This window comes from Triplophysa dalaica, chromosome 16 (genome assembly GCF_015846415.1).
Source record: "Triplophysa dalaica isolate WHDGS20190420 chromosome 16, ASM1584641v1, whole genome shotgun sequence".
NCBI classification, from domain to species: Eukaryota; Metazoa; Chordata; class Actinopteri; order Cypriniformes; family Nemacheilidae; genus Triplophysa; species Triplophysa dalaica.
The window spans coordinates 22,615,352-22,640,790 of record NC_079557.1 but is presented as its reverse complement, the minus strand read 5'-3'; the positions used below and the strand labels follow the sequence as shown (position 1 = coordinate 22,640,790).

At 40.4% G+C, this 25,439-nt stretch overlaps 3 protein-coding genes and 1 long non-coding RNA gene across 4 annotated transcripts in view; 2 read left to right on the top strand and 2 right to left on the bottom strand.

Moving 5' to 3' along the window:
• The first annotated feature begins 8,175 nt into the window (after positions 1 to 8,175).
• Positions 8,176 to 12,188, top strand: LOC130437758 (uncharacterized). Its single transcript, XR_008909228.1, has 8 exons — positions 8,176 to 8,331; positions 8,420 to 8,455; positions 8,569 to 8,597; positions 9,401 to 9,495; positions 9,672 to 9,864; positions 9,970 to 10,102; positions 10,635 to 10,742; positions 11,155 to 12,188. It is a non-coding gene; the product is annotated as an uncharacterized LOC130437758 (long non-coding RNA).
• A 2,319-nt stretch (positions 12,189 to 14,507) lies between these two features.
• LOC130437716 (uncharacterized) lies at positions 14,508 to 16,382 on the top strand. Its single transcript, XM_056769213.1, has 4 exons — positions 14,508 to 14,609; positions 14,711 to 14,869; positions 15,013 to 15,108; positions 15,602 to 16,382. Exons 1-4 carry the CDS (start codon positions 14,508 to 14,510, stop codon positions 15,923 to 15,925), a joined length of 681 nt encoding a protein of 226 aa, XP_056625191.1. The 3' UTR covers positions 15,926 to 16,382.
• Positions 16,383 to 19,229: 2,847 nt separating this feature from the next.
• LOC130437715 (retrovirus-related Pol polyprotein from transposon opus) lies at positions 19,230 to 22,994 on the bottom strand. The gene is given in 1 exon segment (XM_056769212.1): positions 19,230 to 22,994. A coding segment is annotated over 1 exon segment (3,765 nt).
• A 534-nt stretch (positions 22,995 to 23,528) lies between these two features.
• LOC130438398 (uncharacterized) overlaps positions 23,529 to 25,439 on the bottom strand; it is a 34,940-nt gene continuing 33,029 nt past the window's right edge. The window contains exon 2 of the mRNA XM_056770301.1: positions 23,529 to 25,164. Coding sequence (XP_056626279.1) covers positions 23,770 to 24,672 — 903 coding nt within the window. The 5' untranslated portion in view covers positions 24,673 to 25,164 and the 3' untranslated portion in view covers positions 23,529 to 23,769. The remainder of the gene's footprint in view (positions 25,165 to 25,439) is intronic.

The following is a 25,439-nucleotide window of genomic DNA, read 5'->3' as shown; positions in this document are numbered from 1 at the left end:
CACTGATCCAACACACACCAACAAACTCCAACATTAACATTGACATTGATTTAACAAACATATTTGATCCCATTTGTTGGAGAATTGTATTTCCAGAAAGGTCGTAACACTGCAAATGTAAATAAAACCAGAATGCAATGATTACACGTCTCTAAACTCACGTTATTCACATGATCAAATGTTTGAATGAGACATCTTCTTTGGGCCAAAGATCAATTTGAAGTCATTGCATTTTATTTTTAGTTACATTTTACAAAGTGTCCCAATTTTTTCTAGAAATGGGGTAGTAGATATGGATTTCCAGTGGTTTCTTAATAACAATGTTGTGAAACATTAAATTTCCACTTTCTTTACAAAAGCTTAGATCTGTAGGATCTACAATGTCAAACACAGATTGATCCATCAATATGATACCAAACAAAATTATTTTATAATAATATTATACATTTATAAATTTTATATTTGATGTAGTACCTGAGACCGATCAGACCCGCAATAACTAATTACATTTCTTAAATCATGCAGCAACACCCCTCACCCCACCGGTGAGCTTGTCTACCCCCAATCTTCAATTTACACCAAGGGCAGGACCAGATCTCTGGTGACCATAGCAACTCACACCAATCCATCAAGATAAGAGTATTTTACGACCGAATGGAATGTAGGGAGCTGAACTCTCTTTAACTCACTTTGGGGACAGACATACAATCCTAAATGCATTTATATGGAAATGTACATATATTCATTTATAACATTTCCATTTATTAATGTTCTTGTTGTTATGTCTGTTTTAAACATTACTCCAAAGTATCCATGAATGTGTGTTTAACTACTGGAATTATTAGATGTGTATTACTCATTTAACCAAGATGATATTTAGATCATGTTTGGTGTCTATGAGCTACATTTGTGATGTCCTTAATGTTGATGTTTGTTGTGTTTTGGTAACTCTTTTCATATTAGTTTTATCAAACTCTTAAAAGTCTTCTTAGTGAACATCCAATCAGCTTTCACATGCAAAACACCATCTGAAAGACAAAGACAATCAACTTTCCCTCCAAAGTTTCCATCTCCTGATTGGACCAGTCACGTCTGTAGGATGTGACATCCTTACAGTTTAAAAGAGACCACGAGAAGAGTCTCTTTGTTTTTCGGGGGTTTTTTAGGAGTTGTTCTTCAGGTTTGCAGTTTGTGGGGTTTGTTCTTTCTCTCCCTGCGTTCTGCATCTCCAAAGGATGGACTAGAAGAAGACTTCACCTTTAACTCTTAAGTTTGTGCCAGGCTGCGGCCTCGTCTTTCCAGATACAGATCCTCTGCATAAAACTGGTGCTCTCTGATCACATCCAGCCAAGACCACGTGGAGCCTTAACAAACTGCATCAGGACACTTTCTTTCTTTTGATGGGCAAGACATGCAAGTATCAAACTTAGTCTTATTAATGGATGCATAAGGCATCATTAATCCTTTTAACAAAGGTGCTGTACAAGAAGAAACTGATGTTTCGTTCAGGCTATTGATCTTCTGAATATCATTTAATTTAATTTAATTTAATTTTAATTTAATTTAATTTAATTTAATTTAATTTAATTTAATTTAATTTAATTTAATTTAATTTAATTTAATTTAATTTAATTTAATTTAATTTAATTTAATTTAATTTAATTTAATTTAATTTAGTCATTTGGCAGACGCTTTTATCCAAAGCGACTTACAGTGCACTTATTACAGAGACAATCCCCCTGGAGCAACATGGAGTAAAGTGTCTTGCTCAAGGACACACTGGTGGTGGCTGCTGGGATCGAACCAGCAACCTTTGATTTACCAGTTCAGTGGTTTAACCCACTAGGCCACCATCTCACTATCATATACTGCCATAAATCCATGCTCTGTTCTTCTCTCTGCTTCAACTTCAACCTTCTTCCAATGCTAAACTGTATGTGTGTGTATGTTAGATTAGTATGTGTCTAGTCTAGGTAATAAAGTCCTGTTTTATTTCACACGTGATGTTGTTTGTAGTTCATGCTCATGATCCGGAGTCCCTAAACATGCCGATTCTTGCTACCTGCTCATAATGCTGATTGATTTCCCCATATTAGGAATTTCCATTCCATTCCATTTTCTACCGCTTATCCGAACTACCTCGGGTCACGGGGAGCCTGCGCCTATCTCAGGAGTCATCGGGCATCAAGGCAGGATACACCCTGGATGGAGTGCCAACCCATCGCAGGGCACACACACTCACTCATTCACTCACGCACTCACACCCTACGGACAACTTTTCCAGAGATGCCAATCAACCTACCATGCATGTCTGGGGAGGAACCCCATGACACCAGGGGAGGAAACCGGAGTACCCGGAGGAAACCCCCGAGGCACGGGGAGAACATGCAAACTCCACACACACAAGTCGGAAGCGGGAATCGAACCCCCAACCCTGGAGGTGTGAGGCGAACGTGCTAACCACTAAGCCACCGTAAACACCCTTTCTAAACCGTGCATGATAGACAGAACATGATCTGACACGGTTTAAACTATGTACTGGATTTGAATCAGCTTTGTGCTTGAGTAGACTTCAATAATTATGACTCGGATTGCTTAATATTAGATCTCTCTCAAATAAAGCACTTTTTGTTAATGATCTGATAACCGATCATAAAATAGACATGCTCTGTTTGACATAAACATGGCTAAAGCCAGATGATTATATTACTCTAAATAAATCCGTTCCTCAAGATTATTACTATAAACACGAGCCTCATCTAAGGCTCATCTTAGGCATGTCATAATCTTCATGGAAACATGGCTACACAGCGGCATACCGGACAACGCTATTGAGTTAGCGGGCTACAACACACACCGGGCGGATAGAACGGCAGAGGAATCCGGTAAGACAAGAGGAGGTGGACTGTGCATTTATGTCAATAAAGCTTGGTGCACGAACTCTTTTATTGTCCAGAGACACTGCTCGGCTAACCTTGAGTTTCTCATGGTTAAATGTAGACCGTTTTATCTGCCACTGGAATTCACGTCAACCATTATAACGGCAGCTTACATTCCACCGGATGCTGATGCCAAGCTTGCTATGAAAGAACTTCATGCAGCCATCAGTAAACAACAGACTGCTCACCCGGAGGCTGCATTTATTGTTGCGGGAGATTTTAATCACTCAAACTTAAAGACAGTGCTCCCTAAATTCCACCAGCATGTTTCCTGCCACACAAGAGGAAACAAAACTTTGGATCATGTCTATACAAACATGGCTGAAGCTTACGCCGCGACACCCCTCCCCAACCTGGGTCAATCTGATCACCTTTCTTTGTTCCTCAACCCCAAGTATTCACCTCTCATTAATCGTGTGAAGCCATCAGTGAAGACCATCAAGGTGTGGCCTGCGGGGGCAGACTTCACACTCCAGGAAAGGTTTCTACAAACAGACTGGAGTATGTTTGCTTCTCATGCCACCAGTGGCTCTCACACGGATATAGACAGCTACACCTCCTCTGTATTGGACTACATCAATACCACCATTGATAGTGTCACAACTCAAAAGCAGATCACCATATACCCTAATCAGAAGCCATGGATGAACAAGGAAGTGCGCCTTCTGTTGAAAGCACGCAACACCACCTTCCGATCAGGTGATGGACATGCCTATAGTACTTCCAGGGCAAATCTGAAGAGGGGCATCAAAAAGGCCAAGCACTGCTACAAGTTAAAGCTAGAGGAGCATTTTACCAATTCTGACCCTCGACGCATGTGGCAGGGCATCCAGGCCATTAGTGACTATAAACCCAACCACTCCATCCCCATAGCCACAGATGCTGCCTTTCTGAACGAGCTTAATGACTTTTATGCACGCTTTAAGAGAGACAATAAGGAACCCGCCACCAGGCTCACACCTTCCACCGACCACCCAATCATCACACTAAATTCCACAGATGTTTTCACTGCACTAAGCCGGATAAACGCGCGCAAGGCTTCTGGCCCTGATGGCAGCCCTGGTCGCGTACTCAGGGCATGTGCGGAGCAGCTCGCTGGGGTCTTCACGGACATCTTCAACCTGTCCCTCGCCCAAGCAGTGGTTCCAGCAGGGCAGTGTTGGCCTGCTCACCGGGAGACTGCATTCATTCATTTATTTATTTATTTATATAGAAATTAGATGTTATTTATTAGAATGAACTTACTCGTTGTATAAATACCATGCACTGTGCTGTGTTTTAACTTTTCTGTTTTTCCTGTTTCCCCTTGTGAAGCTGCTTTGAAACAATACACATTGTGAAAAGCGCTATATAAATAAACTTGAATTGAATTGAATTGTTTCAAATCCACCTCCATTGTGCCCATTCCAAAACATTCCAGCCCGACATGCCTGAACGACTACCGCCCTGTAGCACTCACACCTATTGTTATGAAGTGCTTCGAGCGGCTGGTCCTGTCACACCTAAAAGACTCTCTACCATCCACACTGGACCCATACCAATTTGCCTACCGTAGCAATAGGAGCACAGATGATGCAGTGTCCATGGCACTGCACTCCGTGCTCACACATCTGGACAATAAGGACACTTATGCACGCATGCTGTTTGTAGACTTCAGCTCTGCTTTCAATACCGTCATCCCTTCCAAGCTAATCATCAAACTTGGAAACCTAGGCATTAACAATTCAACCTGCAACTGGATTATGGATTTCCTGACGAACAGGCCTCAGCTTGTTAGGTTAGGCAACATCTGCTCCACCACAACCACCCTCAACACTGGTGTACCACAGGGCTGCGTACTGAGCCCCTTTCTCTACTCCCTTTTCACACTCGACTGCAGGCCTGTGAATGGAACTAACTCCTTCATCAAGTTTGCAGACGATACAACAGTTATTGGTCTCATCAGCAACAACGATGAGACTGCTTACAGGGAGGAGGTACGGCACCTGGCCACATGGTGCTCAAACAACAACCTGCTCCTTAACACCTCCAAGACAAAGGAGATCATCGTGGACTTCAGGAAGGCGAAAGGAGGCACACACGACCCCATCCACATTAACGGGACGGCTGTTGAACGTGTTTCCAGTTTTAAGTTCCTGGGGACCCACATTTCGGAGGACCTGTCCTGGACCACCAACACCTCATGCCTGGTCAAGAAGGCTCACCAGCGTCTCTTCTTTCTGAGGACACTGAAGAAGAACCAACTGTCTTCAACTATCCTGGTGAACTTCTATCGCTGCACGATAGAGAGCATCCTGACCAACTGCGTCACAGTCTGGTACGGGAACTGTTCTGTTGCTGAGCGCAAGGCACTGCAGCGGGTGGTGAAAACAGCCCAGCGCATCACAGGAACTACACTCCCTTCCATTGAGGACATCCAGAAGAAACGCTGTCTGCGTCGAGCTCGCAGCATTCTCAAGGACTCCTCTCACCCCGCTCATAGACTGTTTACTCTCCTGCCTTCCGGTAGGCGCTTCAGGTGCCTCCGGACAAGAACCAGCAGACTAGGAAACAGCTTTTTTCCCAGAACTGTTTCATTACTGAACTCTGCTCCCCACTGATTTCACTACCTCTCATAACTTTAACTTTAATGCTGCTATTACAATGTTTACATTGCACTACAGGGCTGCCATGCATGACTGAACTGTACACACCAGTACTTCATGTATCTGCTCTACCGGACTGTTTACACACACTCAGCATCATTTGCACTCTATTCTGCTCACTTGCACACCAGGAATATTACACTGAATGCTCATTTGCACTAATGGACTACTCTCATAACTGCATTAACTCATCTACTGCACTGTTACTTTCAGAACTGCATTACCTCATCTACTGCACTGTAACTTTAATAACGGCATTAACTCATCTACTGCACTGTAACTTTAATAACGGCATTAACTCATCTACTGCACTGTAACTTCAATAACTGCACTAACTCAGCTACTGCACTGTAACTTCAATAACTGCACTAACTCAGCTACTGCACTCTAACTCATCTATTGCATTGCATCTATCGCATAACTAACTGCATCTACTCATCTATTGCACTATAGCTTCAATATCTGCACTAACTCATCTACTGCACTGTAACTGTATATCTGCATCTACTCATGTATTGCACCGTACCTTTAATAACCACATTAACTCATCTACTGCACTGTAACTTTAATAGCTAATGTCTGTAATTAATGCACACTCAAGTCACTTGCACTATTGTATAGTCTATATTGTTATCTGTTCATAACCTCCTGTACACTAATGTTCACAGTATATAGCCTTCTGTATATATTGTTCATAGTACATACCGATTGTCATATTTTTATAGTACATGCCCATCGTAAATTATTTTCCTAATATTGTATTCTGTATTTATTCACACTGTATATCTGCACTTGCTAATTGCACTTCTGGTTAGACCTAAACTACATTTCGTTACACTGTACTTGTATGTGTGTAATGACAATAAAGTTGAATCTAATCTAATCTAATCTAAAAAGGTAGAGGCAGAGGTGTCACTGCACTTTACAATAATTCTTTTATCACCTCTCAGAAGTCTAAATTTAAATACAATTATTTTGAAGTCATGGTACTACAAGTATCAACAGCTAATACTAAGGACAACATTTTTTTAAATTTATTCTAGCTATTGTATAAAGGCCTCCAGTACGGCATACATTTTAGGACATCGTCAGACCTCAGCGTCAGTACTCCGGTATCAGATAGAACGGCATCGCGCTTCAGACAAAGCGGCATCAGTTCTCAACAAAACAGCGTCGGTGAACAACAAGGCATCGGGTAAAACGGCCTCAGACTAAAAAGTATCAGCTCTCGTGCAACAAGGCATCGGGCAAAACGGCCTCAGACTAAAAAGTATCAGCTCTCGTGCAACAAGGCATCGGGAAAAACGGCCTCAGACTAAAAGGCATCAGGTAACTCTAGAAATGGCAACGGCCACCGCGTGACGTCATTGTCGCAAACCGTTTTCAAACAGCACTTTTACGGCAGACAAACAGGTACACGCGAAAGGTACACATTTCCATGAGTTTGCTAATTAATTGATAAAACTTGTTGGGACATTTTCCAGCGAGTTTAATTGGAGGTAAACAGCCTTTAACCTAGGATTGTAAACTATGTACAATCCAATGTTGGAGGGGTATTGCAATTTAAAAACATTATTCGATTTTCTTGTATTGTCTTAAAAATTACAAATGTTTGATCGCTTAAAATGTTTATGATACGTTATGGCATTCTATAAACACACTTTATGACTTGATGAAAGCGTTAAAAATAAACTAGTTAACTATAAACTGGTGTTCTGCTAATCAAAGTGAAATGAGCAAACTTATTTTTCTTTGAAGGTATGGATAAGATAAAAGCATACGATGAATTACGTAAACAACTGGAAAATGGTATGTAATGCAAACAGTAATATTACATTATAATAGCTTTGCTTGTGACTGGATGCATACTACAGGTTGTAATATGCTTGAAATTGATTTTTCACTCAATTTTATTTCTAGATGAACTTACACAAAAGGGCTTTGATGCCAGAGTAAAACATTTATTGTGTGGAGAAGACGCACACAGTGAAGGAAGTCAAGGAACATTGGGTATTCCAGTTTTTATTCACCTATTGACCTATTCCTTTTGCTCTGTATTTTAAATATTTTCTTCTAATTTTATAGAGACAAAAGAAAAAAATGAGAAGGCATTTATGGGTAAGGACAATTAAATGAAATTAATGCATCATAAAAATGTTTGTTTTGTTGCTCAGTTGCCAGTTCCTTTATTTCAGGGTGCTGTTACTGTGTGTTACTGTACGGTAGGAAATATTAACCAATCTCTTTATTCAGATGCAGCACAAGTATTTACCAAGGCAAAACATTTAATAAAACCCCAGGTGAAAAAATGTCAGTTTCCCCTTCGTTGGAAAGAAAAGTCCCTCTTAAAGGTGAGAGCTTATGGTGTTGTTATAACTATTTAACATGATTAGTGTAAGCTTTATGGAATGTTACCAACCTTATATTTCTATTGTATTGCAAGATAAAAATGAGTCCCATGGAGTGGAAACCAAGAACATCCAAAAAACCAGGCAGATATCAAAAAGTCATTCTTGAAGAAGCCCCCCCAAGGATCCTAGTGGCAGGCACAGAAGATTATGATGAACTGATACGTATTGCTCAGGATTCATTTTGAACAGAAAAGGAAAGAGAGGGAAGTACATTTACTCTTTGCCATTCAGATGGCACAAGGTGGACAAAGGAGCAGTTTTGCCAAGAATATGGATCTGTCTCTGAGATTCCAACTCCCTGGAAGAGAACATTTTATATTGGACGTAGAGAAATGGGTATTGTACTGTAGATTTTGAAAGGAGATGTTTAATGTCTGAGTTATGATCCCTTTAGTTCTTATAACATATCTTGTTGTGTCTACAGATATTATCTGCCTCGGTGAAAGCAGTTCAGCATTAGGTATGTTTTCAATTCCAGTGACAACATTATGCATTTTGCTAATACTACTTTATTGTTGCTAATGATTTGAAATTAATATATATATATATCTATTAAATGCTCCTTTTTTCAAGGAAATGATGAAATGGAAGACTCAGACATGGTAAAACAACATTAATTGGTTAATTTTGTCAATATTGTCTCTATAAACAATGTCTTAAGAAGATGTTTAATTAGGCCCTGATACTTATTTAGTTTTTTTTTTTGACGATAGGATTTCCAACCTAAGAGATCTAGATGTGTAGGAAGATCATTACAACAAAGTGTAGAGAGATATAGGGTAGAGGGTCAGGGAGAATCCTTAAGTTTAGGTAAACGTTCTAGGAGAAACACAAGTGCTGATTCAGAGAGATCTTTGAGTGGAGGCACAGGAACATCCACGAATTCAGATCAAGGTGGTGCAAGATCCGCTAGTGCTGATTCAGGTACAGGTAAATCCTTAAAGGAATAATGCACCCAGAAATTAGGCATTGTCATCATGTTGTTCATAGTAGCATTCTGTTATTTTTAGTGTGGAACACTAAAAGGCTTTTGAAACACTTCTTTATGCACCTAAATTAAATTGTGAACATCTTAGGTCATTAATGATTGGCTGACATTACATTAAAAATAAATAAATAGACGTTAAATATTGTCTTGTAATAATTCAATTTAAGCTGCTGTAAGCTGTTCAGTATGGATGAATAAAACAGAGCTCTAGAGGAAGGGAAGATACTAAGTTAATAATATGGTAGATATGTTATCATATATCTATTGAGGATTCAGAAAAATGTTGTATGGATTCCTTTCTATAGGATGCCTGACAAACATGACCCTAAGAACAGTATGTAGGAGAGCTAGGCAAAGTATTTTGTATAAAGTGTAAGTTTGACATCATTTTCATTTGAATATTTTCTTAAATTCCAGATCAGGGTGCAAGGGAGACCTCAGTTCCAGAGATCCAAATTGCAACTCCTAATCCAGAGAGGCCCATGGAAGAAGGTGTTTGCCCACAAAATGAGGTGTTTTATGTGTCATCTAATGTATTCACCATTTTACCATCATTTAAGTAATACAACTAGTCAAGTAATACTCAATGTTAAAAAAAAATCTAAAGCTGGAATCATTCCTTGATTAAAAATACAAAAATGGTTAAATGTTGATGTAGATTTTGTCTTCGTTATTTGATGTCTTACAGTGTATTCTCAACGCCTGCCATTAGTGGACGAATCACTAATCAATTACAGTGAACAGAACATGTTGGGTGAAGGAACATTTGGGAAAGTATATCGAGGTTCTTTTCAGGGAACCCCCGCTGCCATAAACAGGATTCCATATGGCATAGCAGGACTTCAAGATCAGGACATACAGCATGAGATTCTCGTCGCAATGTACAATATTTTTTTATCTTGTTTTTTTGCATAGGCTGGTAAAGGCCTGCAAAATGACTATTATACATTTATAATATGACAATTTTACATGTATGCAATTTCTAGGCGATTGAGCCATCCCAATATTGTACGACTTATGGCAGCAGCCCACACTGAAAACACGTTCTTGCTGGCCAATGAATACATTCACGGTACAACCCTGGATAATGTGCTACACAGTGACAATGCTTGTGTTAAGGTGAGTCTGTTTTTGCATGTAACATTTGTGAAAAAGGTAAGATTTTGTTTATATTTATAGCACAGTTGTTGGCCCCTTAAAACTGAAAAGAACAAAAATTAGTTATTAAGCAAGTATATAAAAAGTGTTTAAAACGATACAATGGTTAGCCTAATAACAGTAATTGTAACAGTAAGTTGTGCCAAGGTGGTGTTCATTACATGGGAACTGTTATTTGGATGTTATTTCACTTAAACACATGTAAAGAAACCCACAATTTATGGTTTAAACAGGGATGTCTTCGAAGAAGTTACAGATCGCAGAACTAAGTGTAATCATGCAATCATTTTTTAGTGAATATTGGGTTTAACCAGCATTTGACATGCTATTGAGTACATACATTTACACTCTTCAATAAGGTTTTTATCTTAGCTCCTATGAGTTTTTTTAAACATGTACTCCGTGTTAACTGTCATGAGATTTGTGATGCAAATAAAAAACTCAATATTCAATATTCAATTCAATATTTTGTAATTTCAATTTATTTTCTTAGCTTGAAGGAAACGATAGTCATTTTGTTGCCCTGGACATTTCAATGGCTGTTGAATTCATTCATTCAAAAAATGTCATCCATCAGGATCTGAAGCCTGACAATATCCTGGTAAGTAATGTGCTTAACAGCTGCTTATGGGGATGTTAAAATAAGTTATTAAATGTTTTTAAGGGATACATCACTCCAAAATGAAAATTCTGTCATCATTACCTCGTGTCATTTCAAACCTGTTTGACTTTCTTCTGCAAATGAAGATATTTTGAAGAATGTTGGTACCAAAGGCCGATGGTCCCCATTGACTTGTATTTAATGGACACAAAACCAATGCAAGTGAATGGGGACCAGCGGTTTTCTGTTACATACATTCATCAAATGATCTTCTTTTGTGTTTTGCAGATGATAGAAATTCATCAAGGTTTTAAATGACATGGGGGTGAGTGAACAATGGCAGGATTTTCAATTTTCATCTCCTAAGAGATTTGCCAAACTGCTTATTTTTTCCCATCTTTTTTTAAAACAGATTGACCAGTTCTTCAAAAAGGCTGTGCTTACTGACTGGGGACTTGCCAACATAAGGGGCACAGTTTTATTGCGGCAAGGAAGCAGATTCACTGGAGGGAAAATAGGACCAATGGGTGGTACTTTTCTTTACATGGCTCCAGAATGTCTAATTGAATTCGAAGAGGCTTCCAGAAGCTCAGACATATGTAACTTTGTCTTTGGGAGTAACATACCTTGAACTTTTTACTAAGTTGAAGCCCTGGACAGTAAAAAACCAGAAGCAGTTGTGCAGCCTGTTGACCAAAAAATGCACAACCACACGCTCTGGAACATCTGTGTGAAAGATACAGTTTCATATCTATGATGGTACACTATGACCCAGCATCAAGACCTGAAGCTTCATCTGTTGTTCTCTCCTTAAAAACTGTTGAGGGGCTAGATCTCCAGAGCCGTTATGGTTACAAATGGTAAAGAAAAATCGTGTCAAAAGTTTACATATAACCTGCAGAAAATGGAAAACGTTGCAGATATTTACTTGTAGTCAACAACACCAAAAAAAAACAATTATTATTTACATTTAATAACTTAACTTACAAAAATAAGCCAGTTCAAAATTTTCCACACACCTCATTTTTTCTACTGTAAAATGTTAACTGAACAGTTAATGTCAGTTATTTGTCATAGCTGTTGAAGAGTTTCTTGTTCGGTCAGAGCTTACAAAACATAAGAACTGTTCAGTTAACATTGTACAGTAGTTAGAATTAGGTGTGTGGAAACTTTTAATCTGGCATATTTTTGTTGATTACTAAATGTAAACATCTGTTGTGTGAACTAGCTTGTTCAGTGCAGTTTCCAATTAAAACAAATTATTGTTCAAATAAATTCTTAATTTTCAAAATCCTTCTTGTTTTTCTGAAATGTGCAAAATTTTTCACATTCTGCAGGTTGTATGTAAACTTTTGCTCGTTAGCCAATGTTCTTTATCTGTCAGGGTGTTCCTTATTCCTGATGTTAAAAGTTTAAATATTTTCTGTGGTTTGGATGAGAAATTACAATGTACAAATACTCAGTAAAGATTTCATCTTACATATTTTGTTTGGTCACTTTTATTCATTCATATATTGTATTATATCAGCATCTCTACAGATTTTTTAAGTACCTAAAATTTAAACACCAGATCATTTTAACTACAAGCTCTCATAAGCAAGTAACTCATATATTTTATTTGCTTCTGCAAATGTGGATGGTATCGGAATGTCTCTTTTCTCCTAACATGATGTGAATTTCTCCACCAACATGATGTAAGCTGCCAGAGACCCCTCTGGAGATGATGGAAAGCTTGTATCTCGAAGAATGGCCCCAGATATTGTTTTGAATGCTTCATTTGCAACCAACAGTGGTTCATCTGAAGCACACACAAATTGTTCTGCATATTGGAGAAGGTCATCATCCACTGTGCAAAGCATATCACCAAAACCTACATCGAAGAGAATTTTTTTTAGACAAACTACCAGTTTGCATCCAAGCATTTTAAAGGAAGAGTTCACCAAAAAATGAACATTGTTGTTACAAGCCTGTAAAAATTCTTTGTTGTGCTAAACACAAGTGAAGATATTTTAATTAACGTATGTAACTTTGTCTTTTGTCCTACTACACTGTAAAAAATCCAACTTGCAAATTGTAAACTCAGTTTAAAAATGTAAGTTAAGTGGACAAATTTTGGGGAACATTGTTGAGTTTACTCATAAAAACGAGTTATCTCCATGTTTATTACTGCTTTGTTCAGTGAATGTAAGTGCGTAAGTTGAATAAACGTAACATTTAGATTTCATGGTTTGACCGTTAAACTTCCTATTACTGCGCATGCGTGGTACCTCTTCGCGGTATCTTGCGCGGGGTTTCCTCTAACAGCCACGCCATCGAAAGGACTGGATTTCGCCTAGTTCAGGTAAGATTTCTTTTAGGCTTATTATTGAAATTAAACTGCGCACATGGATTGTAAAGTGCAATAATATGTGTCTTAAAGTCAAAACTCGGTCTGATGCACGTAGTTATATTTTACAACGAGTTAGCGATCTGCATAGTTCAGCTGCTAACATATAATATGTGCATAAAATATACGGTTATACGCTGGTATTTAACACAATAAAACGTAACGTTAGATATGTGGATTATGTGTTGTAGACATGCCAATATCGTCCATTCATGCTTACTTTTATTTTGTTTACGTAGTATTCTCGTTCCAGTAAACGAGTGGTGCGAGTTTAAATTTATTTGTTATCTATTTTCCACTTTGGCATCAAACTAATACAGAAAGCGTGAGGATTTTATTAGACGTCGCGTTATTCCGACCACAGCACAGTCCAGTTGACAAAAGTTGTCATTTATGTCGGATATGAGAGAAATAAAATAAAGGTTAAAAAAAGGGAAACGGAAACAATTCACGTTGCTCGTTTGCGCAATATCGGGCCGTTTATATGAAAAGATCCAGTTAAAAGGGAAAACAGCGGAATTAACAACGTCGCAACGCCTTAAATCCACATATAATTCACCGTGTAAGGTTAGTCATACGGTTATGTGTAGTAGCCAAATGATTTTGCGTGTTTTAAAGTACTTCATTCTCAAGTCTGCATTATCCAATTAAAATGTTGTAATTTTTTATGTGACTACTAACACCGTGTCTTCACCGGATGCGACTCGAGAAGAAACAATAGAACACATTAGAACACATTATAATTTTAAATGTTGTCCACACCGGACGTGGCGTGGCGTCCTGTGTAGACACGGTGTAAAAACGTTATTTTTTTATTCATCTTGCTTTTGAAAAACGTATAAATACACAACAAATATAAATGAATGTTAAAAAAACTGAAACTGATTTTTGTCTTTGGAGATTTCGTATATATTTGTGTGTGTGTTTAAACATTTAATCTGCAGTGTTTCATTTATTTTAAAGTAACATATTTTTTTCCTTTTTCCTAGATTTGGAATGCAGTGTAAACTTTGCAAATTTGCACACAGTAGCAGAGAGGTCCTCCTAAAACACTACAGGTTTCACCACTATCAAGGGCGATCCTGGCAGCAGCCTTGCCTGTATACTGACTGTATCTGCACTTTCAATACTATAGGTGCGTTAAAATCCCATTTGACAAGAGAACACAAACAGACCGGTGCAGTGACAGAGCACTTCAATTTTACATGCCAGTTATGTGATTTTAAAGATGTTTGTCAGCCATCTCAGTTTTTAAACCACATAAGAAACCATTTAAAGAGAAAGGACACAGTCAAATGTCCTTATAAAGGTTGTGAGTTGACAACCAATGTCAGGAATTAAAGAAGAAACGTCTCAACATGGCATTTGTTGACTCAAAAATGGAATTGACATTCTCATTGAGAAGAAAGGAGATAGTTGAAGAAGAACCTCTTGTAGCTGATATCCTAAAACAATGGCCAGCATTGTTTTTGGTAGATCAAGTAAGTTTTAAAGATTAATTTGTTTTTTTTGTTTTCCTTGTAAGATGAGTGGACTTACTGTAAACTTACTGTATTCTTATTGTTAATTGTTTTTTTTTTAGATATGTGCTGAGTTTTACAGAATCACACAAATAAACCTGAAGAGTGCATTTTTCTCTCCTCTGGATGAATATGCACCACGGTTGATCAAGTTGTATAGGGTACGCGGTGGAGCACATGAAAATGATTTGAAGACCCTCCTGGACCAACTTCATCATCAGGTAATTTAGAGTGTGTTCCTAAATCTGTCGTTAAGGACAACCTTTTATGATTTGTTTGTGTGTAACTTGGGTATTTTAGAATCAACCTAAACACAGTTTTAAGTGTATAATTTTTTCCATATTTGTCTTTCTTTGTCTCGCAGACCTCCGATGTTCTTGCTCACAGAAAGGCTACAGCTCTCAAAGGTCTACCTTTGTTTATGAGGGAAAAGCCTGAACATTTCCTGAAGACTTGCCTGGTAAGATGATTTATCAGCACATACATTTATACTTCAAATCTATCTCCAGATCCTATCAGGGGGTAACAGCTTTGTCTTGAATCAAAAACTGCCATGACATAGAAGACTAAGTGATGGTATAAAGTAGTTCAGTGTTTGGATTTCTGATTTCATCTGAAACATAAAACAAATTGTTTATTCTTAAGATTGATAATAGTCAATTACTTCTGTATAACACTGCCATTGAGATGGAGACATTCCATCTGATCTCCAACCAGTGGAAGAAAAATACAGCATGAAACTCAATCATAAGATGAATCAGTAATGTAGCAAAAACCAAAAGGCAAGTGATATTAATATCAAATAACACACCAGAAAATAAGTATAGATAATATTAACAACAAATGAAATGATTTGCTTACCCTTGTGTTTTTTGCTCTTACTGTCTGAATGCAGTTACATAATTCAAATAAATATGTTTTTTGACCTTGTTTTATGCTGCTTTTTTCTGCAGGACACAGAGCCAGAAGAAAACCATACAAAAGGGATGAAGATGGGGATCTTAACCATCATTAAAGATGACGTTGCGACCATCCACTCAAACCCAAATCTAAGGTGCCTGTCTCTGGTTCTAGAGGACCATATCGTGCTGGATAATGTGCAAGACCTTCCCACTGCTATGGCTCTTCTCTTTGGCTTGATTTATGCCTTGAACATGAACTGTCCTAAAGAACTTAAATACACCTTTGAAGTGATTCAAAAGGTGTTTATTGGTCTTGACCCCCAGTGCTCAGCAAGAGTCCAGTCCTTCAAAAACAAACTTTTAATGTCTAAATAGCTGGGTACGTTAAGCGTACGGCAAGAACCATGCTCTTCTTGTTGTTCCAGCCGATGTTTAAAAGTTAAACAAATCGGTCAAAAATCTTTTCATATAATGAACCTTAAATATTCTTACAGTTGTATAACTGGATTGCTCAAACACATTTGTTCAAATGTTTTGAATTCTAGATCTTGTTCATATTACGAAGCCTTTTAAGACTGTCCCTCGTGACCTTGTTACTCTAGCACTTTAAAATAAGTTGTGATGTAATAGCACGGATAAGAATACAGAGAAGGGCAAGCACTTAATTTTTCCTAAGTTAAAACATATGTCGAAAGAGGAAATATTTTCAGTTTTATGTTATGTATTTTAAATACTCATTTTACAGTTGTGGAACTGGATTACTCAAACATATTGCAATTTGTAGAATTCTGAAGTCTTCATTGATACAGCACTTTAAAACTGTTGCTCTTGCAATTTGTTACTCCAGCACTTAAAAAAGATGTTGTGCTGTAATGTCACTTTAAAAGCATGCCACTTAAGGGTCCTCCGTGTGACCACTCGTTAATAAAAAATTTCTGTAATGATGGGATAGTCTTTTGTATTATTTCTTCAGCATGGTTTACACAATTTACAGCATGGCTTATAAATTTGAATGCAAGATCATTCAAAGATAAATTAAAAGATAAAAAAGCTGAATCAACTTAAAAAAATAAGGCAACCAGCTGCAAAGCTATTTTGAGTTGACTGAACTTCATTCCCATGCAGTTGTTGCTACTCGTTTTTTAAAATTCACTTAACTCCCCTATCCACCTTCACTGAACTTTCAAAAATGATTTGGCACAACTTCAACCACCGAAGTTGAGTGAACTCAAAAATGCTTTGCAGCTGGTTTCTTTATTTTTTTAAGTTGACTCAACTTTTTATTTTTTACAGTGTATGGGAGCCAATAGTGACCCAAAATTACTTGGATACAAACTTTCATTAAAATACCTTCATTTGTTTTCAGCATAACAAAAAATGTTTACAGGATTGTAACAACTAGAGGGTAAGCAGATAATGACAAAATGTTCATTTTTGGGTGAACTATTCCTTTAATCAAATTAATACATACCTTGTGGCGGTGATGTGAACAGAATGTCTGGCTTCCCAAATGGACCTGCAACGTTCTTTTGCTTGCGAATATCATGAGTGTTCCATAGTCTTTGTTCTAAGGTAAGATCTCTCTGAAGAAGGGGAAGGTGTGTGTGTTGCAGACAATTTCTGTTGGACAGCATCCATTGGTTACTTAATTTGTTTAATGCAAATCACACAGGTTTTAGAGTCTGTTGAGTAAAATTATTTAACTTACATATGTACAGGATTGTCCAAATCAAGGATGCCTGATTCCATCATAGTCTAAAATAAATATACATATTGCTTGGTAATTGTGGTGTTGTACACCAAGAGTAAAATAAGATTGCAACTATGCAATTGTATGTCAGTATCAGTGTTACGGCTTAGCTCGTTACTCAAACCGCAACAAAGAAGGAGTCAGAAAACATAAATACGTTTTTAACAAAATTGAATTTATTAAAATGTATAAAGCAAAAAGGAAATATAATTTAACTCAGCTAGGGGGCAACAAAAGAAACAGGTTTTCTCGTATAATGGAAAATAAACTAGACATGTTGAAGATTACCAAAACACATAACAGTCAAGAAAAGAAAAATAACTGAGAGGGCAGATAAAACGTCCTCTCTCAAAGAGAGCTACTCCACACTCTTTATTCGGACAGAAGGTATTCCCACTAACAAAACTCAGGTGTAACTAATTGTTTAATCAAGTCACTTAATTTCCATCCTGCCCGTGTGTGACGGAGGGAGCGGTACAGGTTAAATAAACATTTGAGTTTGTCGACTACGCCACCCGGGTCACCCGGGAAATAAAATAACCCCAAAGTTTTATCATTAGGTCACACAGGTCCGATTCTCATAAATTAAGGTAGGCGGGAAACGTGGATATCAAAAATACAAAATGTTTATTGAAACACTGAATTTTTAAAATAGAAAGGACATTTGAAATGGCCTGGTCATGGGGTTTATTCTCTCACAACACTCTCTCCAATGACCATGAAAGACAAATACACAAAACACTAACTTACAGGGCTGAGGTTACCCACCGGAGTGATCACCAGCACTAGTTATCCAAAAGCACACTTCTACACACCACAATGTGAACTAGATCACACGCACACACACTTCAAGAAGTGTCACACGGCAAACGTTAAAGCAGCACCACCACCACCACTAAAGATCCTCCACCAGTGGGACCCCAGCTCCTGAAAGGAAATCAAAAAAAGAACAAAATAAACAAACCTTAAACGAAAATACATACAAAAACCAGTCATGTGGAATTTCAACTCAATCAGAACTATGTGGGTAAAAGCCACTACAATAAGGGCTCAGCAGTACACAAGTATTCAAGCGCAAACCCACACAGTTCACAAGAAGAGAAAAGGGCGCTCAGACGAGGCCGCAGTCTATAACAAAGGTCACATGAGCTGAAGATTCATCCACCCAAAGTTATCTAAAGAAAATTAACAATCCGCAGGAACAACCATAACGGCAGCAGCAGTCTTTCTTAGGTAGTAATAATAGAAGTGTAGGTGAACTGTACAACAGTAGCAGAGAGCAAACGAGTCACGACGATAATCACCAGGACAAACAAAGGGAGGATCCTGCGGCAAATACGGATGACAAAAACAAACAAAACAGCATTACTAATAGTTAGACATCACCGCTGGAATTCCCCGTTAACAAACACACTGACTTACCAACTGAGCACTAAGAGAGTAGATGAACTTATTATCAGTTCGCAGGCCGGACACGCAGCGTTCAAATACCCCGCTGCAAAGCTGAAGTACAGGGACTGCACATTAATCAAAATTACCCACCCCTCGGCAAAACCGTTAACCATAAAATAGCTTTCGCTTACCAACAAAGAGAGCAATCATACAGTCCACAGGAACAGATGGAAACACTAATAGAAACAGACAGGCTGGGGTGCAACCCAAAATCATAAGTATCAGTGTTTGTCATTAAAGTTTAAGCGAATGCTACCTGCCAGCAGCGCATACCTGAAGCCACAGTCACACAAATAGGGGAGGATCCGGGCGTGACGCATCCCAGGCTAAAACACTTCCTGAAATACTCAGCACTCGCTGTTGATTGGTGCCAACATGTGTCAATCACAACCACTTACCTCACTCACCCTATCACAATCCACCCCTAGCTTATGCATCGTCGCCCCGACGGTGAACTAAGTAGAAACCAACTCACAGTCAGTCCCAAGGACGGAACCAAGCAACAGCCATACTGCCCACACTAGACACTGTACCTGGCACCAATGACCGTGGAAGATGGTTTACATTAGAGTGCTGCCCAGCAGTAGTTCTTCCAGTTCTCCTCACCACACTCTCGTCCGTCTCGGCGGAATCTGAAGGGGAGCCCGTTACTGGTTGCACACTCTCCTCTGCCTCTGAAATTTCTTCTACTCCCTGGGTTTCAACCGACCCCCGAGGGACAGACTGAGTGATACCCAAAGGTGTCTGCATAACACTAGCCTGTGGTGTATCAGGCACCAAGACAAACAAGTCTCCCTCGTCTAACTCCTCTTCCCGAGGCCGCACAGGTTCCACTAATGGAACATCCTGCAAGATGGGAGAGGGATAACTGCCAATCTGAAGCTTTAGCAAAGATCGGTGCACATGCTTTAATTTACGTAAATCTGTGGTGGGGGCAATTGTATACACCACACCTCCTTCTTTAGGCGCCTTCAAGATCTGGTACACCACTGAACTCCACAGGTCGTGGATTTTATGTCGACCTCTCACGCTATAATCGCGGAGATATACCAACTGACCCTCCTTCAGTGGTGATGCCCTTACTTGTAAATCATGCCTGACCTTTCGGCGTTCAGCCGCAGCCCCCGACCGTTCACGAGTACCCTCAAATGCCACTTGCAAACGATCCTCATGCTCCAGGACCCATCGATGAACACTACCTGCCAGCGGCTCTTCAACCCTACCAAGCAGAAAGTCGACTGGAAGTCTAGGCTCCTGTCCAAACATCAAAAAATAGGGACATTCCCCTGTGGCTTGGTGGGGAGTCGTATTGTAAGCAAACAACACCTGGGGAAGACAAGATGGCCAATCACCCTTCTTTGATACTGGCAAGGTGCGCAACAGATTGTGCAATGTTCGGTTGAAACGTTCGCACTGGCCGTTTCCAGCAGGGTGGTATGGGGTGGTACGTGACTTTTCAATACCGTACAAATGACACAGCTGCTGAATAAGGGCTGACTCAAAGTTTCGGCCTTGGTCCGAATGGATACGACCAGGCACCCCCAATTTAGAGAACCACTCGACCACCAAGACCTGGGCCACCGTTTCAGCTCGTTGATTCTTAGTGGGTACAGCCTGGGTGTACTTAGTGAAGATATCGGTCATGACTAACACATCCTCGAGACCAGAGTTCGAAGGCTCCAATACTGTGAAATCCAAAGCTAGGATCTCATTTGGCCTTGCAGCCAACAAATGCCCCATGAAGCCAACAGGAGCGGACTGGACACCCTTGGCACACTGACACCGCTCACACTCATGGCACCAGCGAGCAATGTCCGAGGACATCCCCGGCCAGTAACATCGCTGCCACACCAACTGAGTAGTGCGCTCTACTCCCTGGTGCCCATGAGGTTGATGCAATTGTTTCAACACTTCTGACTTCAAGGCTGTCGGCAATAACACTTGGAGGACCTCCTCTCCACCATCTGGGCGAAACACCCGACGATAAAGCACCTGCTCCTTTTCCACCAGGCGATCCTACTGCCGGAGCAAGATCACAGCAGACCTAGACAGTCTCTTCCGTTCCTCAGAACTGGGTGGCAATTTTCGCCTCCAAAACACCAACAGCTCTCTGATAACTGAATCGGCCTGCTGCTGAAGGGAAATATCACTGATGGAACAACCAGGAAAGGACACAATTTGGTTTACCTGAGTCACCAATCCACCTTCGGTAGCTTGGCGCAACGCAACTGGAATAGCTGTACCTGGGTACAACTCTTGAACTTCCTCCACTACAGGAAGATTTTGGCGGGACAAGGCATCAGCATTGCGGTTGCTCTTACCCGATCTATATTTAAGCTCAAAGTCAAAGGCTGCCAACTGGGCAGCCCACCGCTGTTCCATGGCCCCCAACTTGGCTGAGGTCAGGTAGCTAAGAGGGTTATTATCCGTGTAAACCACACACTTATGTCCCAGTAAGTACTCCCGAAACTTTTCCGTCATGGCCCACTTCAGCGCAAGAAACTCAAGTTTCATAGAACTGTAGTTAGATGTATTGCGCTCAGTGGGCCTCAGACCTCGACTACCATAAGCTATGGGACGCACCTTACCTTGCTGTTCTTGTGAGAGGACTGCCCCTAGCCCCCCATGACTGGCATCCACCTCCAAAATAAAAGGGAGGGAGAAGTCGGCATTAGCGAGCACGGGGGCTGAGGTAAGTTTACCCTTTAATTGTTCAAAGCTACTCTGACACTCCATAGTCCAGGCTTCTACAAACTCCCGGGATGCATACTTTGACCGCTTTGGGGTTGCTAGCTCTGCCACCAACCTGTGGAGGGGAGCAGCCAGCCTCGCAAACCCCTCCACAAAACGACGGTAATAGCTAGCAAACCCCAAGAATGACCGCAACCTTGCAACACTAATTGGCTGAGGCCACTGAGAAACCGCCTCAATCTTACCTGGGTCTGTGGAGACCCCTTCTGCTGAGATCACGTGACCCAATAACTGCACTTCACGTTTAAAGAAGGCACACTTGGACAATTTGGCCTTCAGCCCTTCCCTCAGTAACCGGCTTAAAACCACCTCCATCCGAGCTAGATGTTGGTCAACTGAGGAGGAAAACACAACAATGTCATCCAGGTACAAGAGAAGAGACTGGCACTGTTGGTCTCCAAACAACCTTTCCATTAATCTTTGGAAGGTGCCGGGGGCATTGCACAGCCCAAACGGCATCCTGTTCCATTCGAAGAGCCCAAATGGAGTACAAAAAGCAGTCTTGGGCCTATCTGCCTCACTCACAGGGACCTGATTGTACCCGCTGGCAAGGTCCATGGTAGAAAACCAACGTGCCCCCGTCAGTGAGTCCAACGTCTCCTCAATGCGGGGTAAAGGAAAAGCATCCTTCCTGGTCTTAGAATTTAACTGACGGTAGTCTACACACATGCGCAGACTACCGTCCTTCTTCTTAACCAAGACAATGGGTGAAGCATATGGGCTGCAGCTCTCTCTAATTACTTGGGCCTCAAGAAGTTGGTTAATGTGTGCCTTCACTACCTCGTACTCAGACGGTGGGATGCGCCTATACCGCTGCCGCACGGGGATCTCATCTAACAAAGGAATGTCATGGGAGATGAGATTGGTACAACCCAAATCCCCATCATGTATGGAAAACACAGATGAATAGTCTTCAAGTAGAGCCCTCACCTTACATTGTTCCTCTACTGATAACATAGACAAATCTATTGCCCTGATCTGCTCTTGTACAGACGGTGAAGCCTGCGCCACTTGTGTACTCACCCTAGCTGAAACCTCCTGAACTTCAGTAACCTCTGAGGGCAAGCTAACAATATAACCGTGGTTGAGAGTACCTACAACCGTGCTAGCATATATCACGACATCCCCAGTGCCCACATTAACAACAGGGACATAGGCCGTACCATTGTCCACCTGGACTAATGCAGGAGACGCCAACAAACCTGCTGGAAGACCAGAATCTGATGGCTCAAACAGAACTGTACCACTTGAGTACTGTGCAGAGCATGTTACGGCAACCAGTTTCATGGTGCCCCCTGGGATGCGACACGCCCGACGTCCACGCACCTTGACCTGACCCCCCCGATCTGAGACCGGCTGGACCTCAATATGATGGCAATGCTGTAAGGCCTGGAAAACCGAAATAGGGGCCTGTGACACGACTGGCAAATCAAAGAGACTCGTGCCATGCTGGCCAAAGAGCTCCCGGTAGCAGCGGCTCAGGATGTTCATACCTAGAACACCGGGAACCCGAGCAGACAACCCACCCGGGGGATCTCTGACCACCAGCACTCCGCAACCCAAGACTACTCGCCCACAAAGCTGTACATCGAGCTCCAAATAGCCAATATAGGGAATTGAGAGGCCATTTGCGGCCCGGAGTTGTAACCAACTCAACTCAACTCAACTCAACTTTATTTATATAGCGCTTTTTACAATTTTCATTGTTACAAAGCAGCTGTACATGAGACACATTTAATACAAGTATGAGTTCTAAAGCAGCCCCCCCCGGCCAGGCAGATAGTGCAAAACAATATGCAAACGGTGGTGAGGAACCCAAAACTCCCATCGAGAAAAAAAACCTCAGGGGAACCCAGGCCCAACCAGGGGATTCCAGTTCCCCTCTGGCAAAAGCTGCTGCCTCTGCACAAGCTCAACAGTGCTTGCACAACAAGGCTTAGTAAAAATATAAAAATTAAGGATTAAAGATTATCATTAACAATCTAATAGCATTTGAAATGTTGTAGGAAAAACAAAGTTGTCGCGTCCTTTATCCTGCTCTGTCCTCTTAGCACTTGTCAGGTCACCGCTTCCCATTCTCAGCTCTGCCATCAGGTCTGGGCATGAACTGCATCCTGCGGTAACCTTGGAACAAAGAGACAAGACTGGCTGAGAGTAGAGTACTGTTCTGCACTCTTTGATGCAACAAGTACATCATTTGTTGTTGGATGTGTTCCTGGTTCCGGTTGATCTAAATAATGCAGCCTAAATCCTCTGAGGATTAATATTATGGAGGTGTAGTGTATGCAAGATTAAAAAGATGAGTCTTTAGTCTAGATTTAAACTGACAGAGTGTGTCTGCCTCCCGGACCGTGCAGGGAAGAATATTCCAAAGTTTAGGCGCTAGATAAGAAAATGATCTACCACCTGCACTTGATTTTGAAATTCTAGGTATTACCAACTGACAGGACCCCTTAGAGCGTAATGTACGTGGAGGTCTGTAATACAATAGAAGTTCATTCAAATACTGCGGCGCTAGACCATGTAGGGCTTTATAGGTAATAAGCAAGATCTTAAAGTTAATGCGATGCTTTATAGGTAACCAGTGCAAGGTTGACAGAACCGGGGTTATATGCTCAAACTTTTTTGTACGTGTAAGAACTCGAGCTGCCGCGTTTTGAACCAGTTGCAGTTTTTGTAATAGGCCCGCAGGGCAACCACCTAGAAGCGCATTACAGTAATCTAGTCTTGATGTCATGAATGCATGAATTAATTTCTCTGCATCTGACAGTGACAGCATATGACGTAATTTAGATATATTCTTAAAATGGAAAAATGCAATTTTACAGGTGTTTGCGACATGGCTTTCAAATGAGAGAGTACTGTCGAATACAACGCCAAGATTCTTAGCTGATGACGAGGATTTTATGGAGCATCCGTCAATAGTTAAGCAGTATTCTTGGTTGTTACGCATAGCAGTTTTCGGTCCAGTAAGTAACACTTCTGTTTTGTCCGAGTTTAGTAGTAAAAAATTGTTACTCATCCACATTTTTAAGTCAACTATGCAATCCTTTATTCGATGAAACTGCTGGGTTTCATGAGGCATCGAGGAAATATAAAGTTGAGTATCATCAGCATAACAGTGAAAGCTAATTCCGTGTCGCTTTATTATATCTCCTAGAGGTAGCATGTATAATGCGAAGAGCAGGGGTCCCAAGACTGAGCCCTGTGGTACACCGTACTGGACTTGTGATTTGCGGGACACCTCATTGTTTATTGCTACAAATTGAAAACGGTCGGATAAATAAGACTTAAACCATTTCAATGCTATTCCGTTAATGCCGACGTAATTTTCGAGTCTATGTAGAAGTATGCTGTGGTCAATGGTGTCAAATGCAGCACTGAGGTCTAGCAGCACCAATAACGAAATACAGCCACGGTCAGACGCTAAAAGCAGATCATTTGTAACTCTGATCAAAGCAGTCTCTGTACTGTGACATGCTCGAAATCCAGACTGGAATTCATCATTAATGTCATTCCTTTGGAGGAAGGAGCATAATTGAGTTGAAACTACTTTTTCCAGAACTTTAGATATAAAAGGTAAATTCGATATAGGCCTGTAATTCCCTAGTTCTTTAGGGTCGAGTTTGGTTTTTTTTAAAAAAGGCCTTATAACAGCCACCTTTAATGCTTTAGGCACATAGTCCTAATGTCAGAGATGAGTTAATAATACTAAGAAGAGGATCTATAATTTCTGGGAGCATTTCTTTCAGTAGTTTTGTAGGTATAGGGTCTAGCATGCATGTTGATGATTTAGATGATCTAATGATTTTAGACAGTTCATCGTGATCTACTGTAGAAAATAATTGCAATTTCTCCTTAGGGGTGCTGTAGTTAGTTTGTTCAGTGGATTTCACTACAGGTTGCATTGTTATAATTTTTTCTCTTATATCTTGG

Bases quoted from the DNA above. Each gene is read 5' to 3' on its own strand.
- LOC130437716 (XM_056769213.1), top strand. From the start codon at position 14,508: ATGGAATTGACATTCTCATTGAGAAGAAAGGAGATAGTTGAAGAAGAA. The intron at 14,870-15,012 runs GTAATTTAGAGT...TTTGTCTCGCAG, and splicing joins TGGACCAACTTCATCATCAG to ACCTCCGATGTTCTTGCTCA. The intron at 15,109-15,601 runs GTAAGATGATTT...TTTTTTCTGCAG, and splicing joins ATTTCCTGAAGACTTGCCTG to GACACAGAGCCAGAAGAAAA.